Source organism: Brugia malayi (assembly GCF_000002995.4).
Source record: "Brugia malayi strain FR3 genome assembly, contig: Bm_v4_Chr3_scaffold_001, whole genome shotgun sequence".
Classification (NCBI taxonomy): domain Eukaryota; kingdom Metazoa; phylum Nematoda; class Chromadorea; order Rhabditida; family Onchocercidae; genus Brugia; species Brugia malayi.
In genome coordinates, this window is record NW_025062477.1 from 960,303 (window position 1) to 980,708 (window position 20,406).

Sequence of the window (20,406 nt, forward strand, 5' to 3'; positions counted from 1 at the left end):
ATTGAAGAAAGAGTTAAAAAGTAATTTAATAAATTTAAAAACTGGGCTATTGTGATTAAAAAAAAAAAAAAATTTTCTTTTATAAACAAATTATTTACAAATTGTCGGAGATTTTTCTTTCTTTTTGGAAAAGATAAAAATGAATACTTTTATCACAGATATCATTCATACCCATTAGTATTGATAAGATTTTGTTGCTTATCTTTAATTATCAAAATATTTAGAAGTGTGATAAAGGAGCAATCTGATTATTTCTTCTAAATCATCATCACCATCTACATCAATTTAAAACTATGAAAGTAGTTAATTGAATTTTTTTTTTTTTTTTTTTATTTTTCAAACTTGACACAATATTTCTTTTTTTTGCTCTCTTTCATTTCTTCTTCACTAAGCTTTATTGGCAAATTTTATACTTTAGTTTAATTTAAAAATGAGAGATAGTAAATACTCTGTGATTAAAGTCTTTCTTATTTGATATTCATAGAAATTAAAATTTCTAATTAATTTTTTCTTCATTAATTGTCACAGTTTTTGATTAGGACTTACAGTGATTAGTTTATTTACTGGATCCTCTTGAATTAGTTAAATTTATATAAAATATATCTTTTTAAAGCTTATAATTCTTCAAATTTAAAATCGATAACTCTTAGCTATGGCTTAAATGGATTACTTTATTATAATATTTTGTTTGTATTTTTGTGAGTGTTAGCTGATTGTTAGCTTTTCGCTGATTTTTATCATCATTATCATATTATTATCAGTAATATCTAAGAGAAAGAAGCAAAACTTATGGTAAAAGGAAGAGAAATAAATTGTAGTCAATTAGATTTTGAAAAAATGTAGAAATTAATTTCATTTGATCAGTATCAAATTGTGAAGGATGAAGTAAATGGGTATTATTTAAGGTTGGGTAGTAAATGGGTAATTTTTTTTTTTTATGATTGGGTAACGAACGATCTTACGATCCAGTTTTTTTGACTTTATCAAATAAAGATAGAAATAATAATTCAGGCAAACAAGGTAAATCTATGGAATTTCCTTTTCCTTTTCCTTTTTTTTTTTTTTTTTATTCCGGAAAAATGATGCATTTAAAGGAATCGAAAAACAAACCATTTATTGTTGAAGAAAAGAAAAAAAAAAAAAGGCAAATGAGAGTAATTTGATAAGATTTACGAGATAATTTAAATATATGACAAGGTTAAATGACTATTACTACTTACTTACTTACTTTAAAGGTAATTTAAATGAAATGCGGGAAAAGATCATCCAAAAGTGAAAAATTATAATTGAATTTACCATTTGAGCATTCACCTTGAAAATGAATGGTATCAAAATAAACAGTGAGAAAATTCCTATTTAGACAAATGCGGTGGAATGTTCATTCATCAATGAATGAATAAATTTTAAATGATTGAATGAAAATTATACAAATAAAACGATAATAATTTATTTTATTTGTATAACTTAAAAATAATTTATAATAATAATAATAATAATTTAGAGTTAACTTATTTTATTTAAAAATTAATTTGTTATTCATTAAAATAATTGTTAAAGAGAAAATAAAAAAGGAAAAAAAAAACACATACGAATGTTTTTTTTTTTTATTTTTTTATTTATTGGAATAAAAATTTTAAATAAAATAAATTAAATTAGTTTTTTTTTTTTCTTTAAAAAAAAAAATGAGTGAAGAAGTGTGAAAATTTTAAGATGGAATTATTTTGATTGGTCATTCAATCACAACAATTAATGATGGACATTTGGTCATATATTATTAGCATTCGATAGAAGAAGCAACTAATAGTGATAAATAAGCTTATAATCGATATTAACCATTTAAATCATTTTATAATAATTATTTAAATAATTAAAATTTTTTTTTTTTTTAAATATAAAAAAAAAATTAAGCTATTAAAATTTTTCTTTTTTTTTATTATTTAAATTACTAGCTTTATGCTTTTTTTTTGTTATGCTTAAAGTTTTTACATAACTATATTTCTCTCTCTCTCTTTTTTTTCCTATTTCATTTCCTTCTAATCACAGAGAGAGAGAGGGAGAGAGAGGGAGAGAGAGAGAGAGGGAGGGAGAGAAAAGAAAACATATTGTTATGACAATCTTTTCTGGATGTAAAATCACTCGAAATTTTCCTGTTTCCATCTCAAGGACTTCTTTGCTTTGCTGACATATTACTGTCGCATGCAAATGTCACCCATCATTTTCATTGTGAATGCAAATGTGCATGCAAAAATGCAAATGCAAATGCAGTAAGAGAGAGAGTAATGATTGACGGTAATAGTAATAACTAAATAAGGATGAAATAGGATTGATCATTGCTGTGTGCTGTTTATTTCAACCACAACCACCACAACCACCAACACCAACAGCAGCAGCAGTACCACATGTCCATTTAGTTTAGAATGAAAAAAAAAAGGAAAAAAAGAGAGAGAGAGAGAGGGAGGGAGAGAGAGAAAGGAACGCATAAAAGGGAAATTGACGTAAGATGAAGAAGAGAGAGGGAGAGAGAGAGAGAGAGGGAGGGAGAGGAAGAAAAAGAGGGGAAAGAATAATTTTTAGATCTGTTGTTGTTACTTCATATAGCTTCTTCTCCGGTAACTTCTTCAATCTTTTATATTTCTTTTTTTTTTTCGTTTTTGTTGTTAATTTTTTAGTATTTATATTTACATCGAATTATTCATTACTGTTACAGTAATTAAACAAGTTTTGATAGATATTTTATTAATTTGATTACTAGCAATTTTGGAATATTTTTTTTTTTTTTTTATCAAATATTACATTTCATTTTGTTAAGATTTATAATACTATCAAATTAATGAAAATGCTGTTAGTTTCAATAAATTAAATTTATAAATTGCATTGCATTGCTATTTGTCAAAGTTTCCTTCAATTATCATTGTTGTTGTTTTTTTTTTTTTAAGTTTTTAGCAAAGTATATCATTAATAAACTTTATTTTTTATTTAATAATGATAAGTTTATGATAAGAGTTAAATTTTAAATAATAACTTTTCATCCTTTTCCTTAAATTTTAAATAATAACTTTTCATCCTTTTCCTTAAATTTTAAATAATAACTTTTCATCCTTTTCCTTAAAATTTAAATAATAACTTTTCATCCTTTTCCATCAATATTTAATAAATGATTTGTTGCACTCTCATAATTAGCTTTTCTTCCTTTTTTTTTTTTAGAAAAAAAAAGGACTGCTCGATATTTTTTAAACTCATTCTTTCTTACATAATTTCAATTTCAATTTTATAAAGCTTAATTTAACGATTATTTCTTGTATCAATTTAAAATTAATTTATTTCTGTAAAATCATTTACTTTGCTAAAAATAAAAACAAATTAAAGAATTGTTGGTAATATTTTTACCATTTGTAGTTTTGGAATAAAATTATTTTGATTTTTCTAACTTAAATTAGCTATAACAATAACATATTGATGCTCTTATATCCTTCTTTCATCCCATTTCACTTTTTAATGATAGCACTTCTGGTGAATATATTATTTCGGGCAAAATCGTCGGGTAACTCAGTCCATCTCTCTCTCTCTCTTTCCCTCTTTGTTTTTTTGTTTTTTTTTTTTCCTCTCCAGTCATTTAATGGTTTTAATGGAAGATGATGATGAGTTTTGCTAGACTTTGATGAAAAAAGCCATCCATGGATGAATTAGCTAAAAGAAACCTAATAGTGTCAACTGGAGAAAAAAAGAAAAAAAAAAAAGAAACAACCAATCCGGTTAACCAGTCCGGTTGTTAAGTTTAGAGTCTTAATCAATCACATTAAATAATAATTTGTAATATTTGAAAAGAGCAATTAATATTTAGACTAATTTGATTGAGCAATTAATATTTAGACTAACATATTTTTCTCAAATATACAGTAAATATCCTGAAAATGCTTTAAAAGGAAAGAAAAAATTTATGATAATTTATGTTATCATTTATTTATTTTTGTTATCATCAATTATATTATTTATGTTATCGAATGATTTATGAAATTATCATTCAATAATTTTTAGGAAAGATAAGACAAAAGAAAAAAAAAATGAATTTAACAGTTTACATTTATTAATTTCTTATTTGATACATTAATATTACTTTACTTATATCATTTTATTTAATATTTTTACTTCTAATAGAAATATTCTTCAAATACATTTGCTAAATATTAGTGAGCTAAAGGCAGTTGACAATAATTAAAAGATAAAATAATCGATTACGACAATGTTTCGATTTATGAAGCTTTAAAAGCATTACCGTATACGAGTGATGAAAAGAAGAAATTACTGGAAGAGCTCCTCTAATATGCAAAAAAAAAAAAAAATTAAATTCTAATATTGATTTAAAGATGGAAATTTTGATTTCATCTTAAATTTAATGCTAATGCTACTACTACTACTGCAAATATTGATGAAGAAGTGATATCAAATCTACTTCCATATTTACTTTTATAAGCTTATTTTGATGAAAAATTTTCAAAATGTTTCTAACTAACTAAATAAACATGAACAAAACAATTCTCATCGTTTATCTTATTGAAATTATGCATATAAACAACAATTATCCAAGAAATTTGCAATATTGAATTTGTTAAAATGTTTTAAATATTTTTTATAAATCATACATTTTACGTTTAACGTGAGAATTTATCCTAGCTAAAAAGTAATCGTAAAAAAATTGACGTGATAACTCAAATTATATTCTAAATGCAACTTTTAAAAGTAATTCTTTTTTTTTTTTTTGTAGACATTGTTGTTTTTAGTTATTATTTATTAACTATCTCAAATTTAACTTTACATTATGTTTTAATTAATAGTAGTGAAATTCTAATAAAATTTGCAAAAAAAAAAACTATAATTTGTTATCACTTATGATAACTTCTCCTATCATTTAGTACAATACTTTATTTCTTTGTTATCAAATATCATCTAACTGCATTATATGATCTCATAGTTCATAGGGTTGACCTACAAGATCAAACTATTTTATTTTTCTTATCACTTAATCAATTTTGCTTGTTTGTTTCTGCATTTTTGCGCTCATTCAATTCTGTCTTATCACTTTATTTACATCAATATCATATAGCAGTATTATTTCAGGTTAATGTATATTTTATGCAAATTTATGCTTCTTTAATCAACAGAAATGGCTTTAAATGACAATTTCAAGTCAAATAGTCACTTATGCCTTTTCATCCAACTTATCATTCATCTTTTAAAATATATCGTTTGTAAACAAGAAGCATTATGTGGAGTAAATTAACATCTCATATTGGTTTGTTTATTTTTATATATTTCAATAATTTAGTAGACAATAATTATGAATATTTCCTATATTGTATTCTTTTTATATCAATTTAAATTTTGTTTACTTTCTCAAATATTCATATGAATATCAAAAAAAAAAAAAATATTAGTTATAAATAAATAAAAAAAGAAAGAGAAAATGATTAAAAAAATAAGCAAATTGAAAAGAACTATTTGTTGAGCAATTTGTTCATAGCATTATTTTCTCTCTAAGCTATTAGTTAGAGTGATTTGATAAATTTCATTGAAATTATATTTGATAATTTTATCACTAAATCACATTTTAAAAATTTGCTATTTAGAATTTCTCTATATTGACTCTTTTAAATTTTTACATTTATTTCAATTTACTTTAATGGTGAAAAAAAAAAAAAAAAAAAAAGAAAAAAACAAAACAAAATGGATGAAAATGGGATATCTTCAATTGTCACAAATGAGAATAATTCGTTTTTTTTTTTTTTTTTTTTTTTTATCATTTTCATTATCATTTTATCTTGTAACTGAGAGAAGAAGTGCTTTTTGTTTTTTCTCGCATTATTTTAAAATTCAAATCAATATTTTATTCCTTCTTTCATAAGATAATTGCTTCAGTGTTTGAAGTTAAAAATATTAGAAACTATCAATTTTATTGAAATTTAAAAATCTGTCACTTATTTTATTGCTTGATAATAAAACATTTGGAAAAACATATTTGCTAAATAATTAAAGAAAAAAAAAATGATATTAGTTGTACGAAGAAAAAAAAAATTTAATTTTTAAAATAAGAAAAAAAAAAAAGTTATTTACAAATTTAGTTCATCAAATTAAACCACATGTAAATTTTAACAATATAATAATAATAATATAAATTTAATATTTTAATTATCACTTAAAATTTTTAGGATTATGGTTGGCGCATATGGACCGTGATCATGATGACACTCGAAAAGCACAACTTCGAGAGAGTTGTTCATTATCAGTTCTTAATCAGCGACATTTATCAATTGTAAGAAATTCTAAAAGTTCCGATAATTTGCACCGTGTTGTATTACATGTCACTCCACCTACAACTCGAAAACCTACCATATTTTTTAATCTAAGGTTATTTTTCATCTTCTTTTTTTTTTTATCATCTATGTATGTAAATTTATTTGCTGATAAAAATCTATAGAAATTTTGAAAATTTATCTCTTTTTATTTCTTAAACATTTAAACAATTAACAAATTTTCAATTATAATATAAATTAAACTTAGTAAAATAATTTTTTCTAATAATTATTTACTATGATGCATTCTTAATAAAAATTATATTTGAGTGCATTTTAAAATGAATTATAATCAAAAATTATTTTGGCAAAAATGTATGCATGTATAATTTTGATTAACTTTTAATTATAATACATATATAAATTTAAATAATTTGATTAAAAAAAAAGAAGTAAGAGCTATCAAATAAATATCATTTATCATTTTATAAATGTATGATTTATTTATTTGTTATAGAAAATCAAGAAAACGTGAAAAATGTAGTAAAAAAGATGAACAAGCAAACGAGAATGACAGTGATAAGGGAAAATTTTGTGGTAATACTTCTGGTATTTATAAGAAGCATCCTGATAAGATACAAATCAGGAATGATAAGAAATCACCATTACCAGCTGTTTTATCCAATCTAAAAAATGATGATATGGCACAATCATGGCAATCGTCTAATTTAAGTTCATCAAAGTAATCATTTATTATTATATAAATTTATTATTTTTTTTTTTTTTTTTTTTGAAAAATTATTTTACTAATTAATTATTTTTCTATTCATTTTTAACAAATATTTTTTTGTACTATCTATTTACATTAATATTTTTATTTATTAATTATCTTTAAAAAAAAAAAAAAAAAAAATTTAGTCGATAAATGAAAATTACAATTTTTTACTGATAAATATTAGTAGAAAAATTTATATTTGCTAAATTTAAAATTTAATCTCATTTCATTGTTCGTTCAAAATGTAATTTAAAATTTTTTTTTTTTTTGAAAATGTCTTCATAAATCATTGCAAATGATAAGTATTTCTGTACCTTTTTCAATTTAAATTTTCCACTTTTTCTTTTTTTTTTTTCTTTCAATATCTTCTCGTCTTTATCTGAAAAAAAAAAAGAAAAATACATTTGTCGTCTCTGATGACAGTAATTGTGTTTCAAAATTTTTTCAATCGAATCGGCAGTGCAGCGTTAGTGAGAGCAGTCAAAAATCATAGTACGACGGTGGTAGTAATGATAACAGTTAAGATAATGATAGTTATCATTAGCCAATTCGAGTGCTGATGATGTTATCGATAGATATTGTCGTAAAAAAGCGTTGACAAATGTTAAAAGTCTCGTTTTGAGTTGGATTATAGTAATGATAGTGACAAGTGACAATGTTTATTGTAGTTTAGTAAAATTGGTTTATTTATTTATTTATTTTTAGAAGTTTGTTTAATTTATTTCGAACAACACGATCACGTTCGGGCATCAATAATTGCATTGTATCAGCTTATCCAGATCCTTGTTGTTCATCATCTGCTTCCGATCCGAGGTATTATTATTATTATTGCTAGTTTTAGTAGATTTTAAATTTTGAAAGTTTTAAATTTTGAGATGAGAAGAAAAATGTTTAGATTTTGAAAGAAAAAAAAAAAAATCGTTTTTTTCTTCAGAAGAAAAACCAATTTTTTTTGCCACTTCTTTCATTTTTGTTTTAATTTTTTGACAAAATTTAAAAATGCAGCAACAAACGATATAGTAATTTTAAATAAAAAACGAATTTTTATCAGAAAAAAAAAAAAAAAAAATATTTTGTGAAATTTTTTAGAATTTATAATGGATTTCTTTTATGAATTTTTTAAAAATATTTTAGATCTACGTTAAGTTCAATGGAAGAAAAGCGTAGCTCATCAATTATTCGTCGACGAAGGCCACGATCAGCGCACTTGGATCCGAATACTTTAGTCTTTCCGCCCAGAGTAAGTATAATTTCACTAGCTTATTAAAATTTGAAATTTATCATTTCAAATTTAATAAGTTAAAAATTCGAATAATTAATGTAATGCATATTTGATACAAACTAAAATTATCAATCTGAGGAAAAACTTTTTTTTTTTTGTATTTAATCATTTGCTTTAGTATTTACTAAGTGATTAAAAAATATGATTATTTGATTTAATTTTGCTATCAAAAATGAAAAACAAAAATAAAATAAAAAACAATTGTATATTTTCGCTTCTATGTAGCAAAAATTTTTCATTATTAAAATAATTTTTCTTCATTTTTAAATTTTATTTTAATTGAATAGTTTATTTCTAGGAAATGCCGGTGCAAGATATTAGCGAACTTTATAGGCGAATTGAGAAATTAGGTGAAGGTAGCTATGCTGTTGTTTACAAATGTGAAAGTCGGTAAGAATTTTTTTTTTTTTGCATTCATCAAAATAATTACAATTATTTTTATTTTTCATTTATACTTTACAATATCAATCATTTTTTTTTTTTTTTTTTTTGATGTCAAAAAATGAAAAAGAAAAAAATGGAATTTCAATTATTAAAATGAAGCAATTATACAAATTAAAATTTAAAATTTACACAACAATATATTCAAATATTAATTTAAATATTCATTTTTTTTCATTTTTAAATTTAAAAAAAAAAAAAAAAAGTGTAATTGAAGAAGTGATGGAAGTATTGTTGCACTGAAAGAAATTAAAATTCATAATCAAGAAGGATTACCATTCACTGCCATACGAGAAGGTCAGATAAAAGTGCCATTTTTTTTTTTTATCATTTGATTGAAAAAAAATTTTTTTTTTTTGTCATCATTTTTATTTTTATTTTATTTTTTTTTTTGTATGAAATTTAAAAATTAATCAAATATCGGTGATGACATTTGCAACACATAACGATGGCAAATTCAATTTCATTTCTTTGTAATCAATTTAACAATGCTTTTTTTTTTTTTTATTCCATTTAACGAATAACTATTTGAAAAATTTTTTGAATTGATTAATTTTTTTTTTTTTTGGTTTTTTAATAAATTAAATTTTAGGATAAATTCTTTTTTTTTTTCTCCAATTATTTTTTAATGAAATAATCTGACAATTGCCAATTTTTTTTTTTTTTTTTTTAAGAATTGAAAATTTTTGTTTTAAATGAAAAAGAAGCAAATATGAAAAAGAGAAAGGGAATAATATATTAATTAATCAAAAAGTTTTTTATCTTTTTTTTTTTTTTGTTATTTAAATTTTTTAATTTTACTTTTATTCATTTTAGCATCATTATTGCGTGCTTTGCGACATTCCAATATTGTCACATTACATGACATTGTGCATGAACAAAATTCATTGGTTTTTGTTTTTGAATATATGGTAAGTAAGTTGTGCTTACAATTATTTTATTAAAAAAAAATTTTATATATAATTTAATGATTTTTATGCTATTTTTTTTTAAAAAAAAAAAGGAAAGAATAATTTAAATTAATAAATGAAACTTTACTTGAGCTTATTTTGAAGGTATAATTAAGAATTGTAACATTTTATTAGATAAAAACTAAGCTTAAATTCAGTTTAGAGATATGATAGCAATTTATGGATGTAAATTTTGAGAAAGTTGTTATGATAAAAGTGATAATTAGACAAAATTTTGGATACAATTTTAAAAAAGCTAAAATAAATTATAGTATTAGTTGAGCATTATCAAATTATCATTGAGTCTTAACCAATTATTAACTGATAATATTAAATATATTATTTATTAAATGATAGATTGTTTATTTTTTTTTTTATATTTTTATAAATTATTAAATGATAAACAAATTATCATTGAGTTTTAATCAATTATTAAATGATAATATTAAATATATTATTTATTAAATGATAGATTGTTTATTTTTTTTTTATAAATTATTAAATGATAAACAAATTATCATTGAGTCTTAATCAATTATTAAATGATAATATTAAATATATTATTTATTAAATGATAATTTAATTAACATTTAAAAATGATAGTTCATGCGATTAATTCACGCATACTATTTCATGCAAGATATACATGCTTACTTAATTGAATAAATTTAAATTTAAATATTTAATTATATGAATGCTATTATGCTAATTAATTAAGTTTTGTTTACAATTACAGAAAACAGATTTGAGCAAATATTTGGAACAGCATAGAACTGGCTTAGAGCAGATGCAAGTTCGATTATTTTTATTTCAATTACTTCGCGGTCTTGCATTTTGCCATTCTAAGAAAATTTTACATCGGTATTGGCCATATTATTTAATTCATTTTAATCATTAAAATTTCAAAAATAACAAAATTGTTATTTTCTATTCACTGAAAAATGTAAATTTTGAGGAGAAATTAAAATTGCAAAATGAATTTTTTGTTTTTTTAATATATTTGAAGTAATTTTTTAATGTCTAATCTGTTTTTCATTTATTTTATTTTATTTTTTAGAGATTTAAAACCACAAAATTTATTATTAAATGGTAATGGTGAATTGAAATTAGCTGACTTTGGCTTAGCTCGAGCAAAATCAGTACCAAGTCGAACTTATTCACATGAAGTGGTAACATTATGGTTAGTATTTCTTTCATAGTATACGAAATATTAGTAAAATTATTGATTTTATTAAATTTTAAAATTGTTGAAATAAATTCAATCATAAATATTAATTAGCATTGAGTTTAAAATAATTGTTGCAGTAATTTTAAATGAAAAAAAAAATATTTAAACGAAGTGCAATTTTATTGCAAACTTTATCTTATTTAATGAATTCATTTGCTAGGCTAATAGTCTCAAATTGAAATTGTTTATTTTTTTTCACAAAATGTCTTTTTGCAGATTTACAAATGAACTTTCAATATTTTGTAACTTCAATTTTTAGCATTTAATTAAAAGCATTTGAAATTAAACACTGATAGTAAATAAATGATAAAAGTGATAATTTAATAAAATGATTAAATAAATTTTAAAGTAAATTTTTTATCAGGTATCGACCACCAGATGTATTACTCGGCTCAACGGACTATTCGACATCACTCGATTTATGGTTAGCTTTTTTTCTCTTGTTGATCATTTATTTATCAAAAATTTTCCTAAAATATTATATCTAAAAAGCAAAAAAGCAAAATTTTGTTTTTTATTTGTCTACATTTCGGGTAGAATTTGGGTAGAAGTTATTTGTTGGGTAGAAGTTGTCAAATGTTTTCAGGGGTGTTGGATGTATATTCGCTGAAATGTGTACCGGTGAAGCTCTTTTTCAGGGTGTCACAAATAATGTCACCGATCAATTAGATCGAATATTTAGTATTAGAGGTAAGAAAGAAATTTGTTGACTGCAAAAAAAAAAAAAAAAAAATTTAAAATTAATTGATTAATATTTATATTAAAAAGCAAAAAACAAAAAACAGAAAAGAAATACAAAATTTATTTTCAGGTATTCCTGATCCGAAAAAATGGCCTGAAGTACTTAAATTACCACATTATTCACCAAATTTTCATCCACCATATCAAGAATTAGATTGGAGTGAAATAGATAAATCATTGGTGAAATTAAAAAGTGGCCAATCATTATTATCAAATTTTTTACAAGTATGTATAATCTAAATTATTATTAATTTTGTTATTAAATTTTTTTTTATTTAGAAAAAAAAAGAATTATTATTAATTTTAACAAAATTTAATAATATTAAAATATAAAATTAATAAACTTTGAAAAAAAAAAATTTTTTTTATTCTCATCAATTTTTTATTTGAAATATTTGTTTTGGTTTGTTTTTTTTTTTTTTTTTTTTAAAATTTGATTGATTTATAAATATTTTTTTTTTTTAAATAATTAGTTTAATTTTTTTTTTTTTTTTTAAAGTTAAATCCAACAGATCGTATATCAGCAAATGGTGCAATGATGCATCCATATTTTGGTTGCTTTCCATCAAGCATTCATCTTTTGCCACCGACTGCTTCAATTTATTCATTACCAAAAATACGTTCCCTTCAATATTCATTTCTTACCTTTTAATTACTAATTTTTATTATTATTTATTCAAATTGTATAATTACTGGTTTGAATTATTGAAATGCTCAAATTGATATTTATTTAATTTTCATTTCTTTCAAATTTTTATCATTTCATATGACAAATTTTTTTACAAAAATTTTTAAAAGTTATGAAATTTTTTTTTTTTTCTTGAAAATTTAATATTTTTTAAAATAAATGAAAAGAGGCAAGAAATATAATTTTTAATTTTTATAGCAATAGCAGCAGGGGATTATTATTAATTTTTGTTGAATTGTTTTGTATTTTATTTTAGAACTTTTCAAATTTAAAATTTTATTTAGTCACATTGTTCTTTTGAGATAGTTTTTTCTAGCAGAAAAAATTAAGTAATAATTTGAGTTATTGTTGTATGAAATATATTTTAGTGTTTCATTGTTTTAAAATTTAGATTATTTTTAATGTTAAAGAATGAACTATTATTTAATTTTCAATCGAATATAGAAATTTGAATTCTTTGATGTTAATATTAAAAATTAGAAGACGAATTTATTGGCTTATATTTTATAAAAATTTATTTTAGCATGCACATATCATTCCATGAATTTGTTTTTTTTTTTTTTTTTTTTTATTGTTTCAATTGAATTATGTTTGTAATTATTTGACAAATTTCATTTAATGTTCAAAACAACAAAATTTGTTCCTTTCAAAATTTAATTTAATTTAATTTTTTTTTTTTTAAAGAAATGCTTTATTGTTTTTTATAAATAAACAAAATACATTGTCATTCTGTTTTGTTTTTGCAGATAAGTAAGTAAATGTAATAAATTTTAAATGAATACAAGTGATATTTGTATTTCATTTAAATTTGAGAAAATCATTTTATTCAAATTCTTATGATTCAATTTTATTTTTTTAATAGAAAAAAACATGAAATCAAAAATTTCAAATACTCCACAAAGAATTTCCGTTATTCGTAACCGGAAAAACGGTAAGCATTCGTGGTTGTTTTGTTTATTCACTAGATTAAACATTTGTAAATTGTTGAATACATACATAATTTTTAATTTATAATGTTATTTTGAATATATCTGGGATTACTAAGATTGAAATTTTCTGATTCGATTCGATGAGGAATGCAATAATTTCAAATTTCTTAATTTGCATATGTTTTTCACTTGAAATTAAGAAAAAAAAAATCAAATATTATATTGATAAAATTTTCACTGAAAAATGCTAACTTGAAAGTAATATTTTTACAACAAACAAAATTTTTAAATTTCAAAATCTGATTTATGATTTAGGAAGTTTTAAAAAATTTTCAATAGTTTTGCCTCAAACTAAACTGTCACTTCATTTTAAATCATTCCAAGTGGAGATTATTATTTGAACTCATTTTTCAATTTCATTGATAAAATTCAAGAAAAAAAAAAGATATCAAGGAATTGATAAAATTTTCTGAGCAATTAACAATGAAATTACAAATTCAAAAAATATTTTAAATTTTGCAATCAAAACACTCACTGATAATATGATTAAATTGAATGTTATCACTTGTAGTTCTCAGTTTACACTGAAAATACTTAATGATTATGTGATTAATATCAGTATTTTTATCATTATACTGATAATATGATTAGATTGAATGTTATCACTTGTAGTTCTCAGTTTACACTAAAAATACTTAATGATTATGTGATTCATATCAGTATTTTTATCATTATACTGATAATATGATTAGATTGAATGTTATCACTTGTAGTTCTCAGTTTACACTAAAAATACTTAATAATTATGTGATTCATATCAGTATTTTTATCATTATACTGATAATATGATTAGATTGAATGTTATCACTTGTAGTTCTCAGTTTACACTAAAAATACTTAGTGATTATGTGATTCATATCAGTATTTTTATCATTATACTGATAATATGATTAGATTGAATGTTATCATTTGCACTGTTATTACTTGTGGTTCCCAGTTTATACTGAAATACAATTCTAAAATGAAATTTTATGGAATTTTAAATTCTAAAGAACTACTTAATGATTATGTGATTCATATCAGTATTCTTATCATTATAATAACAATCATTTTACACAATTTTACACTATTTAACTGATAACAGCAACTTTTTTCTTTTTTTTTTCAAAAAATTCATAGTGAAAATCTTTCATGCATAAATTAAAATAATTTAAATGAAATAATGAACTATTTCATTTAATTTAAAAGCAACTAATTGATGAGAAAGATCACACAAAATTACTTATAGGAAATTTATAATAGTTAATAAAGTAATTTTAAAAATTATTTTTCTACTCCATTGAATTTTTATGAAATGTATGAATTAATTCATACATTTCATTTCATTTCAAATCAGATCATTTCATTTCAAATCGGATCACTTCATTTCAAATCGGATCACTTCATTTCAAATCGGATCACTTCATTTTACATTTCATTTTCTACTAAGAGCTGCTGCTGCTCTAACTTTCTCATTTTTGTTCCTTTTCAAAAGTTTACATTTTTTAAAAAATATTTTTTCGCAAAATGAATTAATCATAATTTTAATTCTTATTCTTCTTTCAAATCAACAATCAAAAACTTTTCAAATTTATTTGCGAAAAAAAAAAAAATGTTTTTAAAAAATTTTAATAAGAAAAATTAACAAAATGATTACAGAACAAAAGGTTAACATACTTGAATTTTCCTTTCTTTTCTTTTTTTTTCTGGAAATTGAAAAAATTTGAAATCTTTTTAAAAATTAATTTTTTTTGTATTTTCAAAATTAGCTTTAATTAATTAGTTTGAAAAGAAATGAATGAATATCAGTGACAAATGTCATAATTATTTTGTAATACTGATAAAATACAATATTTATTATAAAACTTGAATGCCACATATTCTATTATTCCATTTCTTAGTAATTAATTATGTCTTTTTCATTTCCAATATTCACAATATTTTTGTAATACATATTTTTATTGTCTTACAATTCTCTTTAATTTGAGTAATTTTAAATAAAAGTTTTATTAAAAAATTTTTCCTTCTTATTTAAATTATATTATTTGATCATAAAAATTTGAAAAAAAGAAATAATAAATTCAATATTTATGCAAGTAAAATTACTCATTTTCATTGGCATATTTTAAAAGTTTACTTAAAAAAACTGGTTGCTTTTTTTTTCACTCAAAAGTTCTCTTTTTTTCATTTTAAAAATCAATATCATATTTAAATAAAAAAAATAAAAAAAACTAGAAGACAGAGAATTTGAATTTAGGTTGAGGACAAACTCATAGTTAAAAAATTATTTCAGATTTCATCGTTAGTTTAATTTTTTTTTTCTTCTTCTTTCCTCAGTTTAACAGAGCAATTGTTAATTTCTACAATTGTTAAATTTAATTTCCATTCTTGCATTATGCTGAAAAATTTAACTGTCAGCAATTATTGACCTCATTCAATCAATTTAACTTTATCATCATTATCAGTATTTATCAGTTATCATCACTGAAAATACTTTCAATTATCATCAATCAATAATTGCTCATAAAATCTCGCAAACATACATTTACAAAATGTTGAAAAGCAAAAAAAAAAGAAGAAAAGAAGAAAAATATATTTGAAAATTTCAAAGTAACTTAAAATTTAGCAAAAATTTAAAAAAAAAAAACTTTTTTTTGTTTTTTTTTGTTTTTAAAAAAGTTTTATTTTTTATTATACAACTGTATGCATTTTCCAAAAATTTCATACAAATCTTTTTTCTTTTTTATAATATTAAAAATTTTTTTCGTTTCTTCAATTTTTTAAAGAAAAAAAAAATTAAATTAAATTAAATTAAAATATTTGCATCCGTTATTGTTACTATTATTATTTGATAACTGATATCTTTTAGGTGATTCTTTCAATATCATTGAGAAAAATGTTCTGAATATTTCCTATTTCTCATCAATCAAAAATTTAATTAAAAATTTTCAGCAATTAATGATTAACAAATTTTAATTGGATAATAGAAGTGAGAAGAAATAATTTGTATTCATGATGAATTCAAATATCTTTTCAATTAATCTAAACTAAAATTAAAATTCTTTTACATCAATTTTCTTTCCATCCACACATTATTATAAGTTTATTTTGTTCGTTACAAATTTTAGAAATTTATAATTAATTTCAGGTGTAGCACAGTTTAACATATCACTTATTTTTAATTAACAATTTAATTGTTCAAACAAGTTATTTCATATTTTTGTTAATTTCCGTGAATGAATGAATTTCATTAATGATTTTCGAATTTTCGTTGCTAAATTTAAAACTTGAAAATTTTGCTTTTCATCCTGTTTTCATTTTACTTCAACTGATAATACTTTCTATCATTGTTGTTAAGAAAACTTATCACTCAAAATGGAGCACTTAAATTTCATTGGTATAAGTGTATTTAAGTTCAATTTAAATGTCATAGCAATGTTTATTATTATCAATCACTTTTTCCTTTTAGACTTTAATTTATCCCAAATTTAGGAATAAAAACTTTTTCTCTTTCTTTTTTTCTCTTCTCTCTCTCTCTCCCTCGTCCTTTCTCTTTATCTTATCACTTCCTACTTTAATCATTTCTTTAATGAAATAAACGTATAAAATGGAAGAAATATCAAAAAAAAAAAAAACTGTTGTGTGATAAGTGATAATAATATTTATATTCTCTATTATCTTATCATTTGTTATCAATTCAAATTTTATTTTTTATTTTCTTTTACAAAATAAATTTGAGATTCAAATTTTATTTTTTATTTTCTTATACAAAATAAATTTGAGATATTCCCTTAAAATATTAATTTCTTTTTTTTTTTTTCCGAAGTAGTAAATAAGTAGTTTTAATCATCACATTAAGTAGAGAAAAAAATTTAAATAATTTCAAATTATTCAAAAAAAAAAAAAGGTAATAATAATAATTATAATTATTATTATTATAGTTGCCTACCAGCAATTGACGTATACTATTATCCAATTTTTTTTTTTTTCTTTTTGCATTATTACAACTATCACATCAAATTGTCACATTGCAACTATTCTGTCACATTTTGATAAATTATAAAAATGAAAGTGATTATATCTATGAATGAATTTTTTTAAGAAAAGATCTTTCATTTTAATTTTTTTCTACTTTTCTATTCATCTTATTAATTTTCTATTATATTTGAAAATTATTTTCAAGTATTTATAATTTGCAATTAATCAGTATTTTCTCTTTTTTGCATTTATAATCTTTTATTTCAGATTTATTTCAAATAATTAAAACTTTTTTTAACAGCTAAAATTTTATGCTTGAAAAAAGAATTAATTATAATTTTTCTTATAATTAATTTTCTCTTATACAATAAAATTTACTATTAAGTAAATTTTTTTTTTTTTTTTTTGACGATTTCAACGATTGGAATGATTTATTTGATCAATTCATACAAAAAAAAAAAAAAATTTTAACTTATTAAATTAATGAGTGTCACCTATAATAACAATTTATAATGGATGATCAAATTAAAAAAATAAAAAAAAAATTTTTTTTATTAACAACCTAAAATTAATGTAATTATTTATTCATTGTCAACCTAAAATTAATCAAATGTGCATTTTGTACTTCTAGCTGCTACTAATAGTAATAAAATGATAACATTATGTTACAAATTGATCAAAATTTAACAATTTTAAAATTTTATTTTTTTGATGATAAAAAAAAAAAAAATTGGAATTAAAAATGAGCAAAAATAATTGTTTGATATAATTTATTAAATATTAATATGAAATAGCTTTTTTACAAATAAAAAAAAATTTTGAAAAATAATAATAATAGTAATATTAATTTTAATACTATCATTACACCACTCATATAATGATGACTCATATTTAGATAATCATTTCCATAACAAAATTTCAATTTGATTCAGTCGATGAAATTTCAAACAACAAAATTAAATACACCAATTGAATATTTCACAAAATAAAATGTGGCCTAAATACATTTCTTTTCATCTTTCAACCAATACTACGATATCACACACAAAATTTAAATCTTTCTTCACTAATACTCACTAAAGCTACTTTACATTTCAATTTTTTTTTTTTTTTTTTTAAAAACTTTTCTCACATTTTTTTAAAAAAAAAAAATCGTTAACTTTTCTTTTATTAATTCAATTATTTAAGTTAATTCATTGTGTTATATTCATGTTCGTTCATCCATTCTTCTTTTCCCATAATTGTCTGTCAATTTTATGATTTTTTTTTTTTTTTTTTCAATTCATTTCACATTTTACTTCATCATACTAAATTTATTATACCGTTTTTAATTAAAATTTATAAATTAAATTTAAATTATAAATTGAATTTTCTCTTCTTATTTTTTTAAATTCTATTTGTAAGAGTTTTTTTTTTTTTGAATTTCAAACTATGATTGAATATAAAATTTGTCGAGTTATAAATATGTTAAGATTTAGTCTAAAATTGTTGAAAATCATAAATTCGAAAAAAATTATTTATTGCGACTACATTGATCATAGTGTTTTTCAAATTGAAGTGCATGCAGAAGAAATGCATGCATAAATTTCTGCAAGGACATTGCATGCAGTTTTTTCATGCAAATTTAATGAAACGATAAATGTGAAGGAAAAATAACAATTAATTTACCTTTACTATTATTTCTTGTTATTTCTTGAATATTTTCTAAACCAAAACTCGATTGTTGAAAGTTTGAAATAATATTAATTACTTATTTGTTATCAAAAGTTCAAAGTGTTATTAATTACTTATTTATTATCAGAGGTTCAAAGTAATATTAATTACTTATTTATTATCAAAGGTTCAAAGTAATATTAATTACTTATTTATTATCAGAGGTTCAAAGTAATATTAATTACTTATTTATTATCGAAGGTTCAAAGTAATATTAATTACTTATTCGTTGTTGAAAGTTTGAAATAATATTAATTACTTATTTGTTGTTGAAAATTCAAAGTAAAAGAAATAAATGCACATTTTTTTGCAAAAATCGTCAAAATAATCCAACGAATTGAAATTTACATATTTAAATATAAAATTTAATATAACAAAAATAAAATAATTAATTTCAAATGAAGATAATATTAATCATTCATTATATATTATTATACAATGTTAATTTAAAAAAAAATTCACATATTATTGATATGTTTTTATCATTGATCCATTATTTTGATATTAATGAACGATTATACTATCTTTTTTTTTCTCTTTATGAAATCCTGAAATTGAAATCTTTTTTTCTTTTCATAAAACCTGAGATTGAAATCTTTTTCTTTCTTTTCATAAAACCTGAAATTGAAATCTTTTTTTTTTCTTTTCATAAAACCTGAAATTGAAATCTTTTTTCTTATCATAAAACCTGAAATTGAAATCTTTTTTTTTCTTTTCATAAAATCTTGAAATTGAAACTTACTTTTCATAAAACCTGAAATTGAATCCTTTTTTTTTTCAAGCACTGTAATATGTTTAAATAAATTTATTTTATTGAAATTTCTTAAAAAGATATAATTGAAATCAAAATTATAAGCAATGAATAAATAAATCATCATTTATTGATCATTTTGAGAAAGCAAATTTTTCTCTTTGACCGAGCATTTATCTTTTCTGCAATAATAATAAGGAGAATGACATTTGCGCATTTAAAATTCAAAACGAAATAGACTACAGCGCTCATATGCATATCATTTCTAATACATTACGGTTCAGCAATTAATCATTCAATTCATTCTTATTGTAATAATATAATCAAAAATTTATTTATTTATTTTTTTTTAACAAAAAGTCAAAATGAATTTAAATGTTAGAATGAGAAAAATGAAAATTCATTTGCATTTTAGCAAAATTAATTTTGGATTTAAATTAAAAAATGAAATATATTAAAGATTAAATGCAAATGTAACAAATAAAATTTTAAATTTTCTTGTCAAAAATTTAAAAAAAAAAAAAAAAACATTTTGATAATTTTTAGTGATTGATGGAATAAATTGGCGATTTTTTTTTTCTGATAAGAAATTCTTTATCAATAA

The 20,406-nt window shown here is 20.9% G+C and overlaps 1 protein-coding gene across 1 annotated transcript; it reads left to right on the forward strand.

Moving 5' to 3' along the window:
* Positions 1-5,262: 5,262 nt before the first annotated feature.
* Bm7352 (uncharacterized protein) lies at positions 5,263-12,356 on the forward strand (the record flags this gene model as incomplete). Its single annotated transcript, XM_043079620.1, has 14 exons — positions 5,263-5,290; positions 6,204-6,402; positions 6,805-7,029; positions 7,768-7,875; positions 8,197-8,302; positions 8,643-8,734; positions 9,003-9,082; positions 9,602-9,696; positions 10,472-10,596; positions 10,793-10,915; positions 11,328-11,387; positions 11,550-11,653; positions 11,775-11,929; positions 12,204-12,356. 14 exons carry the CDS (start codon positions 5,263-5,265, stop codon positions 12,354-12,356), a joined length of 1,653 nt encoding a protein of 550 aa, XP_042935554.1.
* Between the last annotated feature and the right edge of the window lie 8,050 nt (positions 12,357-20,406).